The following is a 26,502-nucleotide window of genomic DNA, read 5'->3' as shown; positions in this document are numbered from 1 at the left end:
AGGCAATTTTGTAATATCCATGTACATTACAAAAAGTGAAAAAGACCAAGACAAAAGAAAGAAAAATCAAGAGCAAAGTAAATTTCAGGTTCCAAAAATTGCCAACACCAACTAATTTAGCATGGTGTGTCTATCATAGATGTTTCTACGCTGTTCTTGCACCTGCCGCTTCCATTTGTCTTGTTGATGTCCTACACGGCCAAGGACATTGGGTCTGACGCGAAGTGGCTGTGCCATGCCTGGGGCACCTCCAACAGTGCCTGCCTCATCATCCTCATTGGTATGTTCTTGGTATGAAGGTTGTGACCTCCTCTTGTTGAGCAGTGGGTCCAGACAATGAAGGAAGGCCATGTACACGACCAACAAGGAGATGATCCATATCACAAGGATTACTACAACCTAATGGAGAGAGAGAGAAAAAATGAGTGAAAACGACATGAAGACCAAACCATCAGTGTAATACAACTTCATAAACAACTTCAGGTAATAAATGCTAATGAAAATTAATGGAATGGATGTACCTTTCAAAATCAAACATGGAGAAGTATACTGACCTATACAAAGTCAAATGCACAAGTAATTAAGTAAAAACTAGATTATTCCATGAAAGTATATCCCATTACATTATCAAAACAAAAGTGAAATTACCTTGATTGTATTACTGTTACGGCTCTCATACTTGCACTCACAACGTGGACAAAATTCTTGTTCACGGCCTTTGATATCGTCTGCTACTCTTGGTAGTACAACATTGTCACAGTCACTGAAAGGATCAGTTTAATATTTGCTAACTTAAAGTATATCTGGACCTTCACTAAATACTATACTGATATTTTTTCAATGGAAAAATTATGTATGTATTATGTATTATGTATGGTTATACTTATGTACAAATGTAAAAACAAATATTTTTACACCAGACCATAATCGTAAAGCAAATAAAAAAAACAAAACAAGGAGAGGAGATACTGACAGCATGAATGTGGGTTTCATTCAGTAACCACCAACTCTTTATACTACTTACCATTTGCTTGGGGCAACAGGTTCCTTGTAGACCATGCGGTTACTCTTGGTACCATTTATGACAGAAGGGTCAGGGCATATACAGATACATCTCTTATCCTCATACTGTGCCTGAAATATATGTAACAAATACAAGTGGTTTCAATTCAAATATTGATAATTTTATATTTTAGCTTGTTAGTCAATGCTTCTGCAGGACTTGGGTTCTTTTAGTAAAAATTACTTGACACAAAAAATACGAAAACAAATGTCATAATAAGTTATTAATATGTAATGTATGTGTGAAAGAAAAAAATATACTTTCTCTTCTGTCAAGATATGTATGCAAACTGAAAATGTTTCGAGAGTCATACATAGAATTCTTTCCCTCCCCTGAGTTTCTGTATAAAACCACTGTATTTAGTATTGGTGGATTCCTTAAGATGTCTTGCATGAATTTATAGTAGTCACAGTTGATGCTTGGCTACAATATTGACAATACCCTAAAATACCTGATGGCAAAATGTTTCTAAAGGAAATGGATATATTCTGAGGAAATTGAGGAGTCAAATTATGCACCATTCATATATTTTTACTCATACCCTACCCATGCAAGAAATGCAAAAGCTGCACCATATCTGACTGCCAAGACAGAGCTCGGACAGGTCATGCGCCTTGTGAGTGAGGTCATGACTCAGCCAAGGTGGTACCTAGATATATAAAACTTGGAAGTCTACTAGTTCCAATAGCTATCATGGCTAAATTCAATAAGTGGATCAACAGGAGCCCATTAATATCAAATTCAAAGTATTCTAAGATTCCAATCTATTCTAAAAAGTTACCAAAACATTTACTGTTTGAAATTGGTTTCATAAATGGCACTGTTTCTTCTGACTAACTTATAGAGTTTTCTTTTTAATACTAGTACTGTGTTCAGAACTCCTTGTCCTGCTTGTCCAGATAAGTTGGACAAGATGTTTTGACCATTCAGAATCTCTACTTTCTCATCCTGGACAAGTTATCCATCTCGTGCCTATTGCCTTCCTGCAAGGTGAGCAGGACTAGGATATTTTTGTGTTTGACATTTGCAGGTCAGTTCAATATGCATCAAAGAAGTTACAAAACCTAAAATAAAGACACTGGTATGATAAAACAGTGAAAATTTACTTTCAAGCTGGCTGCATTCTGGGCAGTAAAGGTTTAGGAGGTTCCGAATGCAGCCTTATTGTCCTGCTAGACCTAACAAATTGTCTGGATGAACAAGAAAAGGAGTTCTGAACGCAGCATAAAGACTTCATGCATTTTATAAATGTTGTCTTACTTCTTTCTATCATTTTAATGAAAAAAAATTACACATCTGACCAGACACTTTTTCTTTATTGTGAAGCTCATCCAATCATGGATTCTTCTTCTGTTACTTACTTTGTGAGAAAAATATTGTAAACTTAATATCGAAATTAAAGGACATAAAATATAAAAACTTTCACCCATTCAACTTCTTATACTTAAACTATGCTTAGTCTTAATAATTCTAACCAGTGATTGTCTATAAAAAAACACAAATAAAGTATTTTCATATATAACAGGAAGCCAAAAACAAATCCTTGGGAAAAGGAAGCTATTCATCATCACGTGATACACCTTTTGTTTGAGCAAAATACCCCAAATAGAGATTATCTCTATTGCCTAACGAAAGAAAAACGATGGCAGCTAAATGGTCAACTATTCATACCTCAGTAAAAACTGCACAGAAGGAGAGAAATGTGAGGATAAATATGTACGCAGACGTCCCCATCTTGATAGGTCCAGGTAAACAATACGGCATTCGTTGTTAAACAAATTTAGAAAAACATTTCATTTAAGAGAATGATATCACTATCTAATAATAGATTCAACTTGAGTGTAATTAATCAATGATTATTTTTTGATATCCCATTGCAAAATGCAAACACGAATGTCATCAACGGAAAGGGGAAAAATCCTTGATTGACCGAAAAAAATGGCCAGCCAGTTCGTGACTACTTCGCATATATTTATCTCGACCAATATCAAACAGACAAAATACATCAGACGACAGAAAATATATTTCAACGTTTATTTTGACAGTCAGCTGACCCAGCAGGAGGGGCGGGGGAGGGGGTAGGGCACCGGCGCTGAGTGGGGGAGAGGGAAGGAGGGGAGGCGGAAGGGAGGTGCTGGAGGTGAGGGTAATGGGGAGTAGGGGAGGAGGGTGATAAGGGAGAGGGAGGATAGGAGGCCGGGGGTGAGGGAGGGCTCAGAGGGCAGGTATGGGGGAGGGGAGAGGGGGTACGCAGGAAGTGTGGGAGGCAAGGGGCGGACCCACGAGAAGAGGGAGAGATAAAGTAGTGGTGATTTTTGTCTCCGGTGAGCTCATTTTTTGGGGTATTTTCGGTTTTAACAGCAAATATAACTTTTGGAAACGTTTTGGTGCAAAATCTCTCGTTTATTTTTCTAACAGATTGCTACTATGTGTAAATCGGTGGGTTTAATGTGGCACAATGTGAGGTGTTATTGTTTTTGTTATTTGTTACTATTTCTGAAGTACATGTTTATGCAGTTAAGAACAGCATGTGGGTTCAGTAAAGCTATTGGAAGACCATTTTGTCATTTTTGATGAACAGTATTCTATTAATGGCAACAGTAGTGGTATTTGTTACTGAGAGTGCACCCTCCAGAAAAAAAACAGGGTATCATGTAAACTCTCAAATCCAAACCTAACTTTTATTAGCTCTTCGTACCAATTTCCAGAAATGTGACATTAAAAGCTGGCTGTGTGAGGGTGTTGTGAACTGAGTCTTAGTGATGACATTCAGCGGATATTTTCATCATTTCGTAGTAAATAGGCAGCTTGTCTTCCATGCTTCTTTTCCCTTCTTCATCCTTGCTCCCTTCTCCTCTCCTTGGGAATCCCACCAAATACCTTGCTCGTTGTTGTCATGGGGTGGCTTAGGAGACGGAGACTGGAGCCCTATGTAGGGATTGCCTCAACCGTGGACTTCAGCCCTTCCCTCAACTAATTTTGCTCTGTCTTTTCTTCTCCTTTCCTCTTCTATTTCTTCTTCATCCCCTTCCTCTGTCTCATTCCTAAGGTGTGAGATCTTTTCACCACAGTACTTTACCATAGTGTTATGTGATCTTAGATGTCTAGTGCATTTATTTGTTTCAACCATTAACCCTCCCTTGAGAATAACCCCAGGCCATTGTATATTCTGTTTGGTTTTCCTGGTTATTTTTTTTTTCTTCTGTTTGTTAAATGCTCTACTTCTTAATTTGATTATTTCATTGCATTTCCTATTTCATCATGGTTTATTTGGTTTATCTATATTGTAATTATTTTCAGATGTGGTGCATATTAGTCTGTATCATTTAGTAGACTAATTATGACATTTAGGGAATTTGTATTTTCTATATCTTTAGTAATCAGTTTCTAAAAAAAAGAAAAAAAAGAATCCATCCTTCTTTTGTACATAGCCATTTCTTCTCTTTGTAGGATCATTATCTTTTATAATAACTGGGAGAGGATCACCTATAAGCGTTGAGCAGTTTCTATTTCTAAATGCCTTTGAGATTTTGTTGATAGAATCAAGTCTATTGTTGTTTCTCTTGTACTTTTGGGATCAATTCTTGTTGCTAGCCTAGGTGGTGTTCATAAGATTCTATTGCTTTGATTTTGAATATTTTGAATATACTGTATAAGCCCAAGCAATCACAGGATGACACTCTAACCCTAGCAACCACAATGAGTCCGATTGTGCACATGGAAGCGAGCACTCCCAGTTCCCTTTTCAACTTACTGTCAGGCTAATTTAACACTGATCACTTTACCAAGGGGTTTATTAATGCATTAGAAATGGTAGATGTATTTTAGATTTCATGTTGTCAATTTTTTAACCATTTGTGAAAAAATTTTGATTTTTTTTTTAATTTGTGTATTTTCTTGTTTTTTCAAATTTCTAATATATTCATCATGTGTACAATCCATCTCTTTTAGTTTATTTTTGATAACCTCTTATGTGTATAATGAGAGTATAATGCAACTACTGGAGTGATTTTCGAGTAGCTTGTTGCTATTCTTCATGCACAAATTTGAAGGATTTTTTCTTTTTCTCTTTTCAGTTTGTGTTTTGGGCTATGCTGAAAATTGTGATACCATATTTTGTTTTAGGTTTTATGGAAATATCATGGAATTAAATTATTGTCTATCTGTTTGCTCCCTCTGTTGAAATTATTAATATTATTTTTTTTTAATAACTTTCTTGCTTTAGTTTGTAGTTTTTTGTATTCTAATCTGTTTACTTCATTTGGCTTCTTCAACTTTTCCCCCTTATTCATAGGTTTACCATTTTTATTGATGATGCATTATGATTTGTTGTCAAAAGCCTTTTCTAGATGTATACATGCTACTAAAGCATATTTTTTTTCTTTGATGGTATTACTTATGTTTATTTCAGTTATTTATTTCAGTTTATTTCTATAGCTGTCATAGTACAGAGTCCATAAACTTTGTTTGATTTCACTTCATTCAAGTTCATTGTTCAGTTTACAAAAGATTGTTCATTTTTCCTTCAAACCAAAATTTTCCTTTTATGACATTTTACTTAAGTGTATCAATATAAATATTAGTACTGTCACTTCTGTCACGGAGAGAAATGGAGCCCTCAGGTAGGCTTATATGACATGATAAAGTGTCTTGCAGGATTTCCTAAGTCTTGTGAAAATTTGGTCTTGTGAAAATTTTTGATGGTGGTGGGTTGCTGAGTTCATGGGTTCTTGGAAAGTAGTATCAATTTTTACTTTAGGATTTCTAAATACTAAGAAAACTTTTTATTTACATATTTGTGTTATAAACTGTTTTTAGGTTGTTGAGATATTTAATTTGTGATTATTATTATCATTATTATTATATATACTTTTTTCTAATCCATACTATTACATTGGCTTATACCTGGCCATTGTGAAAATTTGCATCTTGACGAAGACCAACCAGTGTCCACCAAAATAACATTGATAGATTTCCATGGTGATTTATTATCAAATATGAAATCAATCCAAATCTTTGTTGCAAAACTATATTTGGTGGAGATTTTTTGGCCAGTAGTGATGCACCAATTGACAGAAAGACGACCTATGGCAATTATGTAAAACTGTGCCACTATCAGGTTGGGCTTGATTAAAGGTTTTTCATCACAGGTCAGCTTCAAGTGGATTTGAATAGAACACAACCATCGTAATAACAAAAAGAGAGTTCCGTTTGAAAACCAGTGTCAATCAGTTGGAAAGATTTTTTTTTATTCCTTTGTTATACACATGCTGGAATCTTATTCCAAAATTTTGGCAGTTGTGTTTAGGAAAAGGTTCACTTCATGTTGAATATGTATGGTATGTACAGGTTTGTGCCAGTCTTTTTTTCAGAACAGAATGAGATTAACAGTGTTTTCATTGATTACAAATTAGGTTTGCATCCTGATTAAAATCTGAAAGATAAACTAGTATTCACTAATGGATTCATTTTTAAAAAGGTTGTGCATTGAGATCTACTGACTGAGAGAAAAGGAAATTGTTACTCTGAAAATAAACAGATACAAAGAAACATGGTCTAAAAAGAAAATGTTTGACCAGTTTACACCTAGTGCTGTAGTGTTTTTGTAGTTGTGTGTTTGCTTATCTGTCTGTCCATCTCCCCCTCCCATTTCTCTTTGTCTATATCTGCTTATCTCTGTAATTATCAACCTGTGTAAATATGCATGTAAATATCTATTTTTCTGCATGTATTTTTTTATGTTTGAGTATGTATGTGGATGTACATGTGTGTTTGTGCTGCATTTTAAAATTTATATAGATATTTGATCATGCTTTCCAGAAAATTGTAAGATAATGAAGTACACACAGTGATGGATTTTCTGGCTGAGAATAATGTCTGTGGGCAGACCCTGCTCCGGCTAGTGGCAAGGGCAAATTCCATTATTGCAGAGTTGATGCGTTTATCTGACTATGTTCCTCAAGTATTCAGGTAATTGCTTTTGTCATTGTTGTGAGTTTTCAATTTTATAGTAATGATTATTTTTATTTCAAATACATTATCTGGATCATATTAAAGCAATATTTTATGACAGAATGTCCTTTAAATTGATTAATTGCTCATAGTTTGGAAACAACCTAATTTTCCTTAATTGATATAATGAGGTATTATGATGATGCAAATTCTTTTATTAACATTTCAGATTAGAGACTAAAGTTGAACAACAGAAGTATGGAGACGTTGTTTTGGATTTTACTTATTTCAAAGCCCCTGAAGGTTTTAATAAGAAGATTGAAGATACAGCTGTAAGTGGTGTGATTTGTTATTGTATATCACAGCTGGTCAATATATTATATTTTTACTGATCCTGTAATGATTTTATTGCATAGAATTTATGTGGTAGTATTTTGTGATTATATTACAATAAGCCCTTGGACACTATACAGGTATTTAAGATGAATATTCTAAATATCATGAAAATATAAAGTTCAAGTGAAATTTGATTTTTGAGATCAGGAAATATTACCCATACATCTTTATCACTGAATTGCAGGTGTTGGCTGACATAGATGATGAAATCCGTGAGAATCACAGCTCCATTATAGAGAGAATATATGCAGTATTTGAGAGTATTCATCGGTATGTCACAGATCTTAACAGCTTTCTGCAAGACCTCAATGAAGGGACATTCATACAGAGAACTCTGGAGAATGTTTTCACTAATGAAGATGGAAAACAGCTTATGGTATGTTGGAAAATAGATTTAGATGCTTAATGACCAGAGCATGTATCAAGTTGCTATGTTTTACTTTGATATATTTTTCTAGTTTGTGTAGGTTTGTTATGCTTACTATCCATTTTTGTATTAGTGATCCTACAGCTTTTCAAGAATATGTAAACTAATAGCTAGAAGAAAGTAGTGATAGATGAATTATACTACCCATCTTTCACAGTGCGAAGCTCTGCACCTCTATGGAGTCATGCTGTTGGTGGTCGACTCGCTCTTTCCAGGAGTAGTTCGAGAAAGGATTATTGTTGCCTATCATCGTTATGCAGGGCAGAAGGCCTCTAGTGATACCAACATTGATGATGTGTGCAAGTTGCTTAGATCGACAGGATTTTCAACTCTGCCAGGTAGCAGGAGACCAAATAATTATCCTGAGGATTATTTTAGGTAAGGAGTAAAAGGGATGGGTGTAAGTAACATCAATTTACTGTGCATTTGAAAATATAAGTAGTTGTAATTGTAATGATTATACTGAGTGTAAAGTTTTTGTCCTCTTTTATTTTTCTGTTGCTTTCAGGAGAGTGGAGCTACCAGCAACTTACCTGAGTTTAGTCTTAGGACATTTAAGATCAGATGATATCTATCACCAGGTTAGCTATGATTAGCGTTTTAAATGTTTGTGTAGCAGCATATACTTTTTTTAGTACCAGAACCACAAGAAGTTATTTTACTTTTATACTGTTCACTTTTCTCTTTCAGGTTCAGGCATATCCATCTCCAGAGCATCGATCAGCAGCACTTGCAAACCAGTCTTCCATGCTCTATGTCTGTTTATTCTTTACTCCAGCAACTCTCCACTCCCAGACTGCTAAAATGAGAGAGATAGTAGATAGATTTTTCCCTGATAATTGGGTCATCAGCTACTACATGGGTATGACTGCAAACTTGATTGATTCTTGGGAATCCTATAAAGCAGCTAAGCAAGCACTGAATAATACTCTAGAGGTATGTTTTTATAGTAGAAAATCTTAATTTCTATTGAAAAATAATGCCTTATATAGATTAAATATTTACCTATTTCATTAAAATTGTTATACAAAGCAAACAAATGTTTGATTTCAGGTTTCAAATATCAAAGAACAAGCATCCAAAGTAGGTACAAAAATGGGGAAACTCGCAAAGCAAACGGACCAACTTCTGTCTGAGGGTGCCATGAGCGAAGCAAGAGTCCTGGATCATAACAATAGAATCCTCAATCTCCTGAGGGAATGTAATGTAATGCTAAGATGGGCAATGCTGCATGCTGCAACATTGGCAAAGGCAGGAGGTGAAGGGAATAAGAGGTGCAGAGCTGTTCGTGATCAGGTACATAATGATTTTTTTTGTGCATATATTAGTTGATTTAGGAATTCTTATGTACTTGTGTCATCATTTATAAAAGTTGAGACATATGCAGTATGGTATGCACAGTTTAGACAAGACCATCATCATCTGAAAAGACACAGTTTTGTAAATAGTTGGTTATTCCCAAATTATTAATTGATCACCGCAGACCATTGATGTCATAAAACTTAATGTGATTCTTCTCAGCAGAAGGTCTCTAGGTATATATATTTTTATATATATGTAAAAATTATCAGCTGTCAGCATAACTGTGCACTTTCAAAAGTTAACAGTCCTGAGTAAGTACCATATGCCTTAACAAGAGATCCAATCAAATATACATTCTAGAATACTACTATCAAGGCAAGGAATGTGCATTTGATGGTACATGAAATACAATCAGCTTATTACAGCAAATCATGAAGCCACATTGAAGTTAGTGTTGACAACTACAGTCTTCAAAATGTGGCAAAGGCATTAGTGATTTCACAAAGAAAATTACTGCATGGTAGATTGGATATTAAAGTTTATATTGATGTCATGGAATATCTTATTGTCAGACATATTTTGATCCATGAAACCACAATCAGTACCCCTTTACCACTTAATGTTTTAGTATAACTATTGTAGTTACAAAATTTGAGATTAGGCATTGGAACACAATAGTTGTCTCAAAGGCTACATATGTAACTATGTGTGTACACCTTAGAATATAATCAATAGTTTAATGATGTGCAGTGATAATTCTATGACAACAATTCAAAAGAATTCAGTAGAATGTCACCTGTAGCAAAGTAGCAAATAAGATAATGGTTTTATATATGTGTAAAAGTATACAAAGGGGGACTAAGAACATAACAAGATTGCATAACCCAAATGCAATGTAAAATATTATAGAAACCTTTATTTAAGAAAAATAAAGTAGAACTAACAATATTGTAGTATGTGCTAACAAATAAATGTCATAACCTTTTATGTTTTCAGGTTGTGAGTGATATGCATTACTCCCCCATGATGGTGTTTCACCTCTTGCTGAATACAGCTACATTAGAACTTGAACTGAACACCATTTACAAGAGGCTCTTTGAAGAGAAGGTAATCTTAAATATTTATTTTTCTCACTGTACTGGACTTCTTCACTCACTTCAAGCATTTACTCAGGCACAGCACAAACTCTTACCCTGCCTGATAACATGGAAGTGGTCCAAGCTTATTCAAGGAATTGGCCAAAATAGCTGCTAAACTGACAAAAGACCATGATTTGGTAGTGCAGTATTATTAAGTTTGACAGGAAAACCTTATCCACAGATAGTAAAGTCACAAATGGAAAATGAGATGATCTTTATGCTGCTATATATTGCAAATATGCATATTATAGTAACAGTCACATTTATGTTTATCAGACAAATTCATGCCTGTACACATATAAACAGTACTGATTTTTATTCTTCTTAACAGTCAGTCAGATGGGATAAATACCGCAAAGAGGCCAATGAACAAGTATTGGAACTCTCAGAGGTATTTGCCGGGAGCAGACCTCTTGCTCGTGTAGCCAAGAACGAACGGCTTCAGAAATGGTTCAAAGACATTGGAGAACAGATCTTGAGCCTCAGTTTGGATGAACCTGGATCATCGGGGAGGAAGATTATACAGCTTATACAGGCACTGAAAGAAGTTAAAGGTATAAGAAGCGAAGGAAAGTAGTTATGCAACAGTTAGAATTTTCGAGTATGATTTTTCATGTTCATGTACTTACATTTGATGAACACATATGTTAGGAAGTTGACTGAAAATGGACTATAGAATCATCAACCTTGCAATTGCCAACATTTTTCAATTTTACTCAATTACTTGTTCATCATGTAAATATCAAAATTTTCCTGGTAGAGTTTCATGGTCTGGAATCGAGTGCTGGTGTTGTCCAAGCAGTAGGAGAGGTGGTCGGTGCCTTGCAAGCATTGGTGAGAGTTGCTGGGATCACTGAGGACAACCTGGTTACGCTGTCTCTGATATCCGACTTGTCTTATGCATGGAAGTTGGTAGATGAATATACAACAGTTATGCAGGTGAGTCTTTAATACTAACCATTTAAACATTGTTTGTTCATTTATTTTTTGCAGCATAAGAAAGATTCACAAAGATTGAACACAGAGCACAATGAATTTTGGCAAATGTAAATCAATATCTTAGTCTTGTTGTTGATTTCCAGTCTGCTATCAAGAAGGACCCATCTCATGTAGCTAGAATGCGAGCAACTTTTCTGAAGATATCTTCAGGACTAGATCTGCCACTTTTGCGAATCAATCAAGCACGCAGTCCAGATCTCATTTCTGTGTCTGCTTATTATTCTGGAGAGCTTGTTACATATGTCAGAAAAGTAAGTATTATGGGCTGTTTTGTTCTGAACCTAGTGGTTATTTTTCCATGGTATTGTTAAGAAGGTAGATTTAAATTTTGTATAAAGTTAATAAGGAAGATAAGCTTTGATTGATTTTTTTTTTTGCCTTAGTTTGTGATTTATAGAAAGAAAGGTAAAACTAAGGAGCAGATTAAAAGATACAGCCTTTTTAAATTTTGGAATTTTATAGGGAGCTTACAGTATCATTCATAAATATTGGAGGTAGTGTAATTCTTCAAGGGTTAATGTAGTAGCCCTTAGTGGCAATATGAAATATTTAATAATGAATCTCATAATTCCAGGTGCTTCAAATTATCCCTGAAACCATGTTTGGTTTACTTGCAAAAATTATCAAGCTTCAGACAGAAAGGATTAAACCAATACCCACTCGTCTTGATAAGGACAAGATGAGAGATTATGCACAGTTGCAGGAGAGATATCAGGTACTGGTGTTGGCAGAGTTGTATTTTTTTTATTGTTATTATTATATTCTATTGAGAGGGAAGATTGTTAAAGTCTAAAATAGAGCCTTGAGGAAGATTCAGACAGCCTGAATTTTTATGAGAGTATATTTACAGTATTTCAGAATAGGAATAAGACCAAGAAATGGATATACAGTCTCAGCTGAACAAGGGATATTAGTTCACATACAGAGAAGAAAAAAAAGTAAAGATATGATAAATGTACTTTATTTCTAAACCATCTCAATTCTCCTGATATTTCTTACCTACAGATGGCCGAGTTAAGCCATGGCGTGGCTGTGCTGGCAGAGGGTGTTGCTATGATGGAGACAACACTTGTTGGTGTGATCCAGGTTGACCCTCGCCGTCTCCTAGAAGATGGTGTGCGTAGAGAATTGGTGCTGTTAGTGGCCAAGATATTACATGAAGGACTGACATTTAATACAAAAGTGAAGGTATGAATGTATGTCTTTTAAGCCTATCCTTACTCATTTCTTTTTACCAAACATTTTATAAAAATTTTCAAGCAGTGTTGAATTGACTAGAGTTAATTGATTGATACTGCATACAAGGGTATTTCAATATAGTTATATTTGTATCTAAAGAAAAATATATGAAGCCATATATTTATGTGTATTTTATATGAATCTGATTTGTGTATATATTGTCTTGCTTTCATTGGAATCCAGAATAGAGTAAGTACAACAGAGCTTACACATTACTAATCATAAAATTATAGCCCTATTTGTAATCATATTATGTTTACCATGAAGTTTTTAACCTGAAATAAGAATCACATTGTCTCTTACTATGCATACAGTATTTTTAACCCAGTGCCTGAGGGAAAATGTAAAATTGTTTTGTGGATTGTCTGTGCACATAGATGGCTCTGCAAGTGCTTAGCCATAAAGGAGTCCATTAGTATGCCTTATGACCTCACCTGATTCCACCTTTTCTAGAGTTTATTGGAAAAGCATTTTATTTTTATTTTTTTTTTTTATTTTTTTTTTTAATAATGCTATCAATATTGATATTGTTATTTTTATTATAGACATCATAATTACTATAATATCATTGAAAACAGGTGAGATGGGTGGTACTCATAAATTGTTCATTGGTGAGTTAGTACTTGTGGAGCCATTTATGTGTAAAAACAATTACTAATTTAAACACAGTGGGTATGAAATGTATGCACATGCCATCTTTAGTGGCTTGGGATTAAAGCACTAAATATTTTCTACCTTATAGGGAAGTGAGCTTTACAAAAGATTACAAGCAGTTGAACAACAGACGACTGGTTTTCGCACTTCATTTGAATACATCCAAGACTATATTAGTATGTATGGCCTGAAGATTTGGCAGGAAGAAATGTCTCGCATTGTCAACTATAATGTTGAACAGGTAAAAAGATTAAAAGATATCATCGTTTTTTTTTATTTATTGTAAAAAAATATAAATTGCATCATGTGAGTGAATATGCAATAATAATAAATATAGGTTTTGTATATGAAGTAAATGTTATGATTACAGGGCTTTAATTAGTTACAGTTTACTGAATGTATTATTTATACCATCACAGGAATGTAATCAGTTGCTCAAGAAGAAAATATCTGACCATGAGAGTGTATACCAAAGTATTGCAATCCCAATCCCAAAGTTCCAACCAGTTGATGCCCAATCTGTTAACTTTGTGGGGAGGCTTGTGCGGGAGATTCTTCGCATCACTGATCCCAAGTAATTTTTTATGTTGATTTTGTAGTGGAGTACCAGAAGTTGTATTTGTTTTATATGCTTGCTCATATGTAAAGATGTGATAGTTGTTGATAATGTTGTAAATAGGAATATATCATTCAAAAAGTGAAGGCTTGAATGAAAGTGTTTAAAAAAAATTTTATTGAAGGGTGAGTCTGTTTTTCTGCATATAGTTTGTTGTAAGACTTATTTTATACTACTTTTTTTTTTCCTCAACTTCAGGTCATGAAGTGAGAAGGACTCACACTTAATTTTACGATTTAATTCATTATCTTTCTACTGCAGGACGACTGTGTATGTGCCTCAGTTGGGAACGTGGTATGACAGTAAAACTCACACAGAAGTGCTTTCAAGTTCTGTCATGGGGAAAGTGGAGTCCAGTATTAGCACAGCTGGACTTACAGGCGTTGACAAATTGCTGGCCTTCTTAATTGTGACTGAGTTACAGGTAATTTAATTTCTTGTATTCATTTATTTGCTAATTATATAACATGCATATCCACATTTGTTGAGATTTCAAAATTTGCTTCTTAATTTAGTCATTGTTTTTACATATAGATGGCTCCAAAAGTACTAGGTCACCAATAAGCCTGTTATGAAAAGTACCCGTCTCACATGTTTAACCTTTTCCTTGATTTTCAATATTTTCTAGTATTTGATACTGCTGATAATAATGCTAATAACAATATAATAATTACAATGTTTATAATAAAAATAACAGTATCAATATTGATAGCATCAGTAAAAAAAACATTTTCCCACCAGGTCAAGGAAAGGGGAGGTCACAATATCTACTAATTGACTCCTTTTTGGCTAAGCACTGGCAGAGCCATCTATGTTCACAGACATTTAAAATAACAACACTAAAATGAATGCAAAATTGGTTTGAATTACTTCTTTGCAGCTAAGCACTTGGAGAGCCATCTGTGTGCAGAAACATTTCACAAAACAATATTACAATAAACACATGTTCCCGGCGATGGTGGCCTAAATTATCTATTTATATGTACATATGAAATGTGGAGAGGAAAAGGGCAGTGGATACTTTTCATTGCGTAAGAGGGAATAGAGAGGGAGGAATGGAGACAAAAGCCACCCAGATAAACAGATGAAGGTCCAGTGAGGTAGAGGATGATATCCATGTTACCACCATTACAGCAAAGGTTGTGAATGCTTAGACTTTGGATCAAAGTTTTGGAACTTCTTTAATAACCATAACATTTGCAATTCATTTATTTTGCAAAACCATAACTTAGATTGTCGTTTTATATGTAGTTTTTACACCATGATACAAAGGTAAATATTGATTACCAACTCTAATCAATGCAGAAATCTGGGGCCGGATTCTCAAACGCGTTAAGGCGCCATATCTCCTTAAGGCGCCCTAACTCTTTTGAGAATCCGACCCCTGGGCTCTGGCAGTGCATTCACATCATTTGCCATAAAGGTGGTAACATTGTTGTGGATTTTTGGTTGGAGGAAATATATCAGACAGTTCTAGATATTTTATTCTCATTCACACCAAAATAGAGGCTAGGAATCATAATTTGAACATACAATTTAACAAAATAAGTAATCAAGGTAGCTTGCTTTTTAAATTATTTGACAAGAAAGCAAGGGAAGTTTTTCAGGTTAGTATCATTGTACATTCCTAATGGAAGGATATATTCTTATGGGGAAGCGATATTCGATGTTATGTTTTCGTTTTAATCTTTGCATCTATGACATGTGACATTCATTTCAGAATTTGGTTCGGGAGATTGAGGTTGCCTGCCAGAAGGATCCCACCATAAAAGAGATACTAAGAACAACCCCACCCCAGTTGACCCCAAACACTCATGTAGTTGGTAAGTGTTTTTTACCCGATTTAAGAAAGAAATTGTGTTATTGTTTGTCTTTTTCCAGACAGATCATGAGAGGAGCTTTATTGATATATGATGTTTTTTAAATAATAAATTTTGTAAGAAAGGGGCTGAAGGAGTGAATGGGAGGTTGATGTTACAAGAAACTAGAAGCACTCGGTGAGTGCATACCTCCACCAAGGTGGATAATAAAAGTAATGATAATAATAATAATTATCCCTTTTGTCAAGCAGTAAGTGTACCTGATGCAATCCTTTAAAAAAATTCCTGGATTTGGATAATGATCAGATCAACCACCAAAATTTGATGGCATCTACATTGGGCTAAGGCACACACCAAGTAAAAAATTTCATTTTTTTTTCATAACTTTATGAGTTATCTTGCTACCCAATAAATGAACCAACCAACTAACCAGTGTTACCCAAAATATAATCTTTTTTTTTAAGCAAGGTCAAAACGACAGCAGTGGATAAGCATTTAGTTTCCTTTAACATTTTAGTTGTGTAAAAGGGTAAAACAAATATATACATAAACAGACATACATTTTTATATAAATATGTGTTGATCCTTGTTTTTGTTGTTTTTTAGGAGAATACTACATTTTTCTTATGGTATTTAGCTTATCTTATCTCTATTATCCTTCAACAGCACAACCGCAGAGGCAGTATGTTGGGTGGGCTCAACGCACAAATAAATTGTCAACATCAATTGTTGATCGTATCATGCGAATAGGGCAGATGCAGGTCCTCAGGCTCCATGCTGCAAATCGTCTCAATTCTTCATGCAAGTTTGATGCCAAGTATCTTGCAGCTGCACTTTCAACTATGAATGAGTAAGGCTCTTTAAATTTATTTATTGCCTGTAATCATTGTAATTATAAGGGTCACTGATGACTTAAAGGATCACTGTGGAGAAATGCATTATACTAATATTAACCTGTAAATTATTCAACAATTTACTAAAGCTAATTTGTGTTTTCACCTTTAGCTCGCTTATGTCAGATGTAAAGAAACATTATGCTGATCCTACAAGGCCATACCCAGATGAGGACGGTGCATTAACCAGTGAACTCAGTATCTTTTTGGAGTGGTGTGGGATGACCCAACCTCTTAATAGGATCTACATCACCACAAAGGCTCTTAATCCTCTGAGCATGGTGCTACTGTTGACTGTGATCAACCAGATTCCAAAGATACATTATGCAAAAATGCTTGGTATGTCGAACAGAAAAGGAATTACTACTTTTTGCTGGTGTCCTTAAAATGTTCTGAAAAAGGGAAAGTAAATGCATTCAAATTCATTTATGTTAAGTTCTATAGTTATGTGGAAAGACAAAATATAAAGTACTTCTGGTTGAATAAAAGTAATATATGTCTATATTAAAACAGGTACCCTGACTGGCATCAGAGGCACTGAGGGCATTGATGGAGAATTACTTGTAACGGGACTTGCATCCCTGTTGCGACAGTTTCACCAGGATCATACACTTCGTTTCATTGAACTTCTATCCCAGTATATCACATCCTTCACAACACATACTGCAGCAAGGTTTGTGAAGTATGGATTGCTTGTACAAGTATTTGCACTGGAATATCTTGGCTTTCCTCACATCATCATTATGTGAGGAGTCATTTTGACAAGACATGCCCCTAAAGTGTCACTGACATGCAACAAATACGAGTTTCAGGAAAAGTGAAAGAAGCCTGTATGATCTCTCTCCCCCTGTCTGCAGTTGTCACTCTCATTCATTCATTCACTTATTCACTCTCTCTGGTATTTATTCAACCAATTCTATTTCTTTCATTTTTGCTTGCTGTACAAGCCACTGCACACTGTTAAAATTGCTCTGGACAATCACACAAAAGTGTCAATTGTGGCAGTTCCCATAAGGTATTTTATAGGTGCTGCCCTGCAGTAAGTGAAGCCAGACAGATTTTTTCTCAATGCTGTTCTTCACTCCGCTCCTCTCTCTTCTTCATAAGATGTTGCAGAATCTCCCCAGTGTCTCGTCTGCCTACCCATAATCACCCTCTCTTTTTCCCCTATCCCTCCTAGTAAAATTCAGTCAAAAGGCAATCTAACCATTCCACCCAACCTTCTACCATATTCTCCTACACCTAACTCTTTAGCTACCCCACAGACATATGTCATCTTTTCCCCCTTACTTTCCCTCACATATCCCTTCTTCTGCGACACCCCAACCTGTTGCACCTTTTCTGTTGATACCCTATTCTCCTTCCTCGGCTACTTAAATATCCTTCATTTGATCTAACCATCCTTTGTCCCCATCTACCCTCTCTTTCTACTCCTTTAAATACTATACTATCATACAATAAATGACCATTGAGATATGATACTTTAACTCTAATAAAGAACTTTAAAAAACCCTCTCACCACAATACAATACCATAGTGCTATATGACCCTTGATGTCTAGCACATTTATTTTTTTGTCGTCATTATTACGTCTTTTCTCCTCCTTATACCTCTCTGCCCTACTCCCCTCCAGAAACCCTTGAAGACATCCAAAACTTCCTAAAGATGACCCAAGAAAATGCTCCTCTCTCTTATCCCTCCCACTATCTCCTGGATGCTTGTACGACTTCCTTGTGACAAGTGTCCTTCCCTGGATCCTTCCCTTCCTGACATTCTTTCTGATACTTTACCTCCTTCCTGGTATCTTCTTATTCCTTGGTTTCTTCATCTCTGACACTTATTTCTATTTTCATTACCCATTGATTGCTTCATAATGACTCTTTTGCACTGTTCCTCTTCCTTTCTCAAATGCACAGATGCCCTCCATTTGCTCTAATTACCCTTTGGCCTTGACTCATTTCCCCCATTAACTCATCGCTGCCTTACTCCATTTGGTACCCCTCTTTACCCTTTTCACTACAATACTATCCTAGTGTCCTAATTATTAACCCATTTTCACCCCCTTTTTGCCATAATACTTTCCATAGTGCTATATGACCTTTTAAAGCCAAACACATTTGTTTTAAACAACCATTAACCTTTGTCATGTCACCAAAATTTTCACTGATGCTTGATGGTCTAACCACATAAGGCAGACAAAAGCACAGGTACAGAGTGATATGTATTAAATCACCTTGACTTACATATGTGAATAGGTTAAGATTGAAATAATGTATAAATACTATCAAGAACCAATATTAACATTGATACTTTTTACTTTTTCAACAGTACGAACAAGGCAGCAGACTTACCTCACGAAATATTGACTGGGCTAGCAGTTTTGCAAGAAGTTGCCAAGAAAATGGCGGTCTCCAAAAAAACTCTCTCATTATATGTGCCTCAGCATCTTCTTGCTGCACATATAGGCTAAGTTTATGTTCCTAAAATCTTTTGATTTTTCCCTAATAAGAAGTATGGCTGTTAGGTGATTGTCTTATTTTGAGTAACGGAATACTAAATAGTTATTGTTGGATGTTGTTATTTGCCTGGAAGATATAGTTAATGTATATATTTATACAGATATTTTTGTAATTATAATACTAATGTCATTTGAATATATATCTCATTACAAATAAAAGAATTCAAGAAAGCTTAGAAAATGAATACAAATATGATGATTTATGGGCACAAGTAAAACCCATTAACATTCCACAAGTAGTCAAATATACACATATACTGTGTATACAGCTCTCTCTCACATCAATATTATACCTTTTTTTCAGTTATTACATTGATATTATGCTACTCCATGTGATTTTCGTTTAATTTTAATATAAGAATATTGAAGATATTCAGCCATTGTTTAGGTTTGGTTTCTGTCAGTAATGCTAGTCATATCAGAGTACAGCATAGTTACAACATTGCATTTTAAATGTTCTTCGGTTTTATTTTTAGTTGATCTCATTATAATGTGTATGAATTCACTTAGTGAATAACTTGAAAAATATAAATGTGTGATTCTAGATAAAATTTGATTTGGGCAGAAACAGGAATTTTATTACCATTATTTACACAGGTTATTGCTGCATAAGTAAAAATTTAGGGTTCCTCAGATGGGAAAAATTGTTACTGTCAAATGTTCATATTGTAATCTCTGATTTGTGTAAAATTTTCAACAATAATGCAATAAAGTAAAAGCAAAACATTTTTACAGGGTAAATGAGATAAGTATTTTATCCTCCTTTATTGAAAAAAGAGCTGTTTTTTATAAATAACATTCTGCTGGGATAAGCAAACTGAATGATGTTATAAATCAAAATACTCATTGGTAAGCATGATTCTCCTGCAAATATACTTGAACTTAAAACATTACTAGTAATTACTTTTTAATGTAATACAACTATTTCTTTTGCTTCTTCTTCTCTGCTTCCTCTTCTTTCTCCTTCTCAATCTCTGCTACGATCTTCTCAAGGCTGCCAATATCTAGCATCTGAAAAATGCCAAAAATGTTTTTAATTGACTGAAAAGTATTTTATTTTATTCAAATAAGGTAAAACATTTTGCCACTATCTTGTTTTTCCCAATATTATTGAAGCAAACTAAAAGACAAAAATATATTACCCTCATTGGTTCATTGGGCTTCATAATTGCAACTTCTACATTTTTGGCCCCAGACTGGACCACTTCTAGCAATGCCTTAACTACTAGCTTGATGGCTCCTGCCTCTGTTGAGACTACCTCATCAGTGTAATGCTTCTCCAAGAATTCTCGGACAGTCTTTGCACTGCGACCTGTGGCATTGGCCTGGAAAACAAGCCATGTGATTGATTCATTGTACAAAATCGTTCAAGGCTGAACTAGTGGATTGTTAGTTTCTTTGACAGTATTACTGGCCATTAATAAGAATACTGATAAATACGAATAAAAATAAATAATAATTTTTATTAAGAATACTAACCTGCCACTCTGTGTATGTGCCAGAGGGATCTGTCAGATACAAATGAGGTGTTCCGTCCATGTCAAACCCAGCAATAAGACATGAGGTACCAAAAGGTCGACGGCCATTGCTTTGTGTGTACCTCTGTTTCAATGTGGCAATGAATCTGTAAATGTAAATGAATTATGTATATATATATAAATCAACAGGGAAAAGAGAGGGATAATTCCAATCACTGATTGTCATGAAGTCCCAAGAAATAAAATGGTGCAACTTACCTTGTAATATATTCAAGAGTGACAGGGTCTTCCACAGTTAGCTTGTGAGACTGACACTCAACTCTGGCCCTGTTAACCAAAATTCTTGCATCTGCTGTAAGACCTAAAATAATCCATAAATCAATCAGTATCTTGGGAAACAAAACAGAGAAATTATATCAGATTACAGTCAAAACAAGTGTGGGAAGTAATTACAATAAAGTGATCCTAGTATAGTACCTGCAAATGCCATCAGTACATGGTCATCCAAGAGACAGATCTTTCTTACTGTGCGCTCTTCCTGCAGCTTTGGAACAGACTTCTTCTCTACACACAGAACCACAACATCTTTGCCTTTCACACCAACCTGAAAAAGTCATCATAGAATATAGGTCCTACACATACAGTATACACCATATATACTCCAATAATGTTAATTTTATTTATTTACTTACTTATTTATTTATTTATTTATTTTTATTTATTATTATTATTCTTTTTAAGTCACAGTATGAATAACTATAAAATTCACCACTTTCTGTTCAGCCACTTAGAAGTATGTATATGTAAATTGTACTATGCAACATATACATCTTTTCTTGTCATTAAGTCCCTATACAATCATTATATAATCCCAGCAATGCAAAAGTTACAGGTTAGATACCAATCTTGTGTTGAATATACAGGTCATAGCAAATGTAGTATCAAATGTGTCCCACATTAAACACTATTCCCAATACTTCATATATTACATAAATCACCCAAAAATCTATATGGTCTCTGAACTCCTTGTTTGCAAAGAAATGGTACATAATCTATGGATAGCGGGTGACTACAACCTACCTAGCATGGACTGGACTTTTCTGTCCCCCCATGACCTCCCCACACACTGACCTTGTGGCTCTCATTATTCCACACACAAACAGGTATTAATTACATGACTCATAGATATCATAAATATTCATTCACTCTCGCAAACAATACTCACTCCAACACAAATACAAAACATAGCACGTCTTGATGGTGCCAGTGACCTTCACACTACCTCACACATTCTAGACTTATTTCTCACAAACATTAGAGACATAACAAGCACCAAGGTTAACCCAGGACAGATCAACCATGACAGTGTTCTCGTTGACGTCGACCTCAGACCAACCAGACAAAGAGAGAGAGGCTTACCTATATTCCAGAACTGACAGTTGTAGTCACATAGGACATCACTAACTACTGCATGGATTACTTTTATACAGATCCCTATACAAGTCCCTTTACTTCTAACTATTTATTATTCAAATGATATGAAACTTAGCGGTGTTTATCACCCTATATGTGTATATAACAATTTAAAAAATAAAAAAAATCTGATCATAATTAACGAACTTCGTTCTTCAGAACGACAGCCCCCTTAAACATACCATACTCACCTACAAAGAAAAATGTATCACAGAAAACACCTTCAAGCAGAAATACATTTCCTTGATTCTTCAGGGACCTATGCAGACACCATAAAAAATAACCTTACAGACTCACAAACATACAACACTCCAGATAATCCTTCCGAAAAACATTTTCCAAAAACATAGTGGAACACAAACATTTTTATACCTACTTTATAAACAATCTCGGAGCCAAACCTTTTTTTCAAGTCACGAAGACAAGACAAGCAATCATAGCCTTGAAATCAACATCACCCTTGAAACCAGCCCAAAACACAAAATACATATAATCAACACATACTTTCAATTAATTTTCACATACAGATACCAACATACCCAAATGCCAGACAGCCCTTATCTTCCAATCCCTCCGCTTGACATATCGACTAATGGCATACAGAAACTGCTGAAAACACTGGCCACTGCCTTAATCCTGAGGTCCTGCACCTGTACCCTAACTCCTACCTTACAATCTATGTCCTTCCGGTCACTTGCCTTAACCATCCTACCTATAGGGGGCTTTATGCAAATATCACAAAGACTTCGACAAAGTCTCTAACAAAAAACACTTAAATTATGATGTTATGATATCACAGGACCAATTTTTTTGATGTGTAGGACCCTAGCGGGTCTTGCTTGATGGCACATCTTCTAACTCAGTCCCTGTCTCTTCTGGCATTCTGAAAGGCAACATCCTTGGCCCCTTTCTTTTTCTTTTATACATTAACTACCTTCCACTATCTACACCCATGTTTTCCAGTAGACTGCAACTTAAAATCTGCAAATGAAACTGCAGACATACCCGCGATCTTTGCAATTCTATGGACCGAAGTGCTAAAATTAGAAAAGCTCTATGGGAATCCAACCCATCTCTTGGTAAAATCTACCGTAATTCACATCATCCATACCCCCCAAAAAAACATCCTAAACATTAAATACACACAACCTAACAATCTTAAGTAGCTGTGATTAGGTGTGCCTAGCCCAAGGAAAGGATTGATAGAACACTCCCTAGGAAACATTCTCTTCACATTGGTATGTATGGCAAGATAGAACTGCGCTCACACAGTTAAAAAAATAAACCAAATACTACATTCATTGCTATCAAAATTGATTTGCAGAAGTGAAACTATTTAAGTAAATCTTTGAAAATGTGACGTGCAGAAGTCCCCACATGCCACCAGCAAAGATGTCCAAAGGCCCTGGTATGGAAATTAGACAATTGGGATGAGGTCCGAGGGCGGAGCCCCTGGTAGGGAATTACGGCAATTGGGAAGGGGTCCAGAGGCATAGCCCCCAGGTTTAGATTTTCTTTTCCACATAGCTATCCTTCTGGTAGTTTGTGCATTTAAGATGTGGTTCAGTCACTCGTTTGTTCATGCAACACTGTGTCGAAACATCTGTGGCCAAATCTTGTCTTTGGTTTTTACATTCTCCACTTTCTTTATTGTATGAAATATTAGGTATTTGTTACAGAGGGTGACACACCCTCCCAGAGACTAAACTGATGTTTTCTGCAAGAAATCCAATGATTTCATCAATTCTTGGCATTCTTTTTTCTGTGAATGAATCGTTCAGGAGATTGAGTACCATTTCTCCATTGATGATCTTGGTTTGATAGTTCTGTTAGCAGGGGAGGGCATGACGCATATCAGGGAAAGCATGGGGTAAAACAGGCTTAAATAAGAAGAATGACGATCAAAGATGCGTAAAACTAGCACAAAAAACACTTAAAATTGGCAAATTAAAGTCTATAATGTAACCGCCATCTTCGAAATTCTACAGGCTGACACGCCCAAATTCAAAAACTCTACTGAAACCCAACCCACCTTTTTGCAAAACTCTATGGGAATTTACATGTTCCAAACTCCCCCCAAAAAACATAGACCAATAATCCAGCCTTATATATCAATTTAAGTTGATGTGTCTAGGCATGCCCTCTGGGAGGGTTGATGGGGGGCTCTGCCCCCCCAACATCCCCTGGGACACATTGTCTTCACCTCGGTATGTACAGCAAGATAGTGCTGCATTCATCATATACCTTTAAATCAGGAAACTTCAAACTTTCGTTGCTTCTTTGTACCGTCTGGATTGCTTCGATTTTATCACTTTTTTCATCATTTGGAGATCTTGATGGGCTCAGATATTAAACTAGGATGGTTACTACAGTCTAATTATTCTTCATTGAAACTGTATGTCTTAAAAATAACCCAGAATCAACAACACAATGGAAACGCATCATTTTTCCACCGGCATTCTACCTCAAAATGAGCGCACCATGAGCTGTTAACCTGTGTCTGGTGAAAGAAAGTGTGAAACACTAGATGCGCATAATTCTAAACAAGAGTAGATAAATCTTAAAATATGCAAATGAGGAATAACAACATTATTAAAAGGCTTTAACAGTATAAATGTGTAACAGCAGACACTGATAATAAGCCAAATATTGTTTTGACAAGTGCACAGTAACATACAAACTAGTTTGGACATCGCAGTAATGAGTTCAGCAGTTAAGAGTTTTCTTATTTCTGGCAAGGTAAACAAGTTGCTGGACTTAAAATTTGAGCGGCGACCACACATTATATTTTCGTCATTTAGCGGCGACTATAAGGCCGCTGCAGCTTAAACTATGTTCAATTCCACTCTATAAGATGGCGGTATCCATTTCCCTCTATCTACACGTCACTGTCTTCAACTTTTATCGAATACTATTCTTGGTTTGGGTTTTCAAAATCCCACATTCCTTTGCTTTATAAAATGCATGGTATGAACAAAAGCAACCCCCCCCCCAACCTTCCGATTCCCCACGGGATCCCCCAATATTGTTGGCGGAAGTCGGGGACAGTCTATAACAAATGTGGTCCCATTGTAAACATTTAGGATGTTAAAAGCATATGTGCATCAGCAGATACTAACAATTAGCAAAATATTTTGACAAGTGCACAGTAACACCTGAATTTCAGCACAGTAACACCTGAATGGGATTTCAGTTATGGGTTATGCGGTCAATGTATTGTTTTTCCTGGCAAGATAAACAAGATGAGCGACTTAGACTCTGAGCGGTGCTGTGCAGGGGATATTTTCGTCCTTTAGCGGTGAATAGTAGGCCGCTGCAACTTGAACTATGTTGTTTCTATTTCTTACGCATTATAAGATGGCGTTATTCATTTCCCTCTACATCCGCGCGCCGGTAAAAGTAGATTCTACAGCAAGCTCGTACCACAAAACAATCCCAATATTAGCAAAGATTTATAGTGCCAAACAAATACCCATAAAATGACATGTCAACTTTTGAACGGGAGAGGGACAGAGGATCATCCGGCAAAACCATTTTTCGCCAACACCCGGGGCTGAATCCTCCTAAAAGATAATCCCACTGATACTCACAGCCGTCGATCCCTTCTTCACAGCTTCCTGTGCATATTCCACCTGGAAAAGATGGCCATCAGGGCTGAAAACGGTGATAGCGCGGTCGTAACTTGAGGCCGACATGACGATGACTCGCGGAACGACAACAATATGGTGGAGACATCTGGCGGCGGCGGGGGAAAGCTTCGGGCGGTGGGGAGGGCGCGAGATTCGAATCGCGATGGACAAGGGGACTGGATTTGGGGTGTGTGGGTTCAATTCTGCTTCTACTTAATCATGATCAATATATAATTTGAATAAGTAAATAGATAAATGAATAAACAAATAAACATTAATATGCACACATATTCAATGATCCTTTATTATCTTTTCTGCTTATTCATGATGGGATTTTGATTATATAATAGACAGGTATTTAAATGCACATCTAAATCAGTGGAAAAGTAATATACCAAATATATAATGTCAAAAAATTAATAAAAGAAGTTTACTGAAGGATTCAGGGTATGAATATGAAATCAAGGGATATTTCTAAACTGCTGTGTCATCTTTCAACATTCTTTTGCATATGTTCGTTTCTCTCACATGGATATTTCAATGATACATGTAGAGATCGATGTCTCTCCCCCTCTCTCTCTCTCTCTCTCTCTCTCTCTCTCTCTCTCTCTCTCTCTCTCTCTCTCTCTCTCTCTATATATATATATATATATATATATATATATATATATACATATAAACATGTATATATATATATATATATATATATATATATATATATATATACATATATATGTGTATATATATACATATATATATATATACATATATATATATACATACACATATATGTATATATATATATATATATATATATATATATATATATATATATATATATATATATGTATGTATGTATGTATGTATAGGCATAAGTACACACACACACATGTCCTGTGTCCCA

The 26,502-nt window shown here is 35.4% G+C and overlaps 3 protein-coding genes across 6 annotated transcripts in view; 1 reads left to right on the top strand and 2 right to left on the bottom strand.

Moving 5' to 3' along the window:
- Positions 1-2,994, bottom strand: part of LOC113809084 (uncharacterized protein CG1161) — a 4,702-nt gene extending 1,708 nt beyond the window's left edge. Inside the window, exons 1-4 of the mRNA XM_027360573.2 lie at positions 2,735-2,994; positions 1,025-1,134; positions 649-763; positions 1-399 (exon numbers count right to left, since the gene is read on the bottom strand). The exon at positions 1-399 is cut by the window's left edge and continues 1,708 nt beyond it. Coding sequence (XP_027216374.1) covers positions 112-399; positions 649-763; positions 1,025-1,134; positions 2,735-2,827 — 606 coding nt within the window. The 5' untranslated portion in view covers positions 2,828-2,994 and the 3' untranslated portion in view covers positions 1-111. The remainder of the gene's footprint in view (positions 400-648; positions 764-1,024; positions 1,135-2,734) is intronic.
- Positions 2,995-3,142: 148 nt separating this feature from the next.
- Strump (WASH complex subunit strump) lies at positions 3,143-19,759 on the top strand. 4 transcript variants are annotated; one of them, XM_070137926.1, is made up of 22 exons: positions 3,143-3,203; positions 6,884-7,033; positions 7,245-7,347; positions 7,596-7,787; positions 7,996-8,216; positions 8,347-8,419; positions 8,529-8,774; positions 8,892-9,134; positions 10,137-10,247; positions 10,611-10,833; positions 11,040-11,218; positions 11,362-11,529; positions 11,853-11,993; positions 12,284-12,466; positions 13,260-13,412; positions 13,591-13,745; positions 14,049-14,211; positions 15,508-15,610; positions 16,274-16,457; positions 16,613-16,839; positions 17,014-17,173; positions 18,829-19,759. In XM_070137926.1, the coding sequence occupies exons 2-22, from the start codon at positions 6,915-6,917 to the stop codon at positions 18,968-18,970; spliced, it is 3,489 nt and encodes a 1,162-aa protein (XP_069994027.1). In that variant the 5' UTR covers positions 3,143-3,203; positions 6,884-6,914; the 3' UTR covers positions 18,971-19,759. The 4 variants fall into 4 exon arrangements, with proteins under 4 accessions (XP_069994027.1, XP_027216683.2, XP_069994029.1 ...); XM_027360882.2 differs by lacking the exon at positions 3,143-3,203 and adding an exon at positions 3,251-3,387; XM_070137928.1 differs by lacking the exon at positions 3,143-3,203 and adding an exon at positions 3,293-3,405 and having other exon boundaries at positions 6,863-7,033.
- An 11-nt stretch (positions 19,760-19,770) lies between these two features.
- LOC113809079 (proteasome subunit alpha type-7) lies at positions 19,771-25,694 on the bottom strand. Its single transcript, XM_027360568.2, has 6 exons — positions 25,560-25,694; positions 20,974-21,100; positions 20,755-20,857; positions 20,498-20,642; positions 20,161-20,343; positions 19,771-20,029 (listed from the first exon to the last, which is right to left on the bottom strand). The coding sequence occupies exons 1-6, from the start codon at positions 25,662-25,664 to the stop codon at positions 19,940-19,942; spliced, it is 753 nt and encodes a 250-aa protein (XP_027216369.1). The 5' UTR covers positions 25,665-25,694; the 3' UTR covers positions 19,771-19,939.
- Positions 25,695-26,502: the final 808 nt, after the last annotated feature.

This window comes from Penaeus vannamei, chromosome 23 (genome assembly GCF_042767895.1).
Source record: "Penaeus vannamei isolate JL-2024 chromosome 23, ASM4276789v1, whole genome shotgun sequence".
Classification (NCBI taxonomy): Eukaryota; Metazoa; Arthropoda; class Malacostraca; order Decapoda; family Penaeidae; genus Penaeus; species Penaeus vannamei.
The sequence above is the reverse complement of the archived record's forward strand: the minus strand, read 5'-3'. Positions and strand labels throughout refer to the sequence as shown.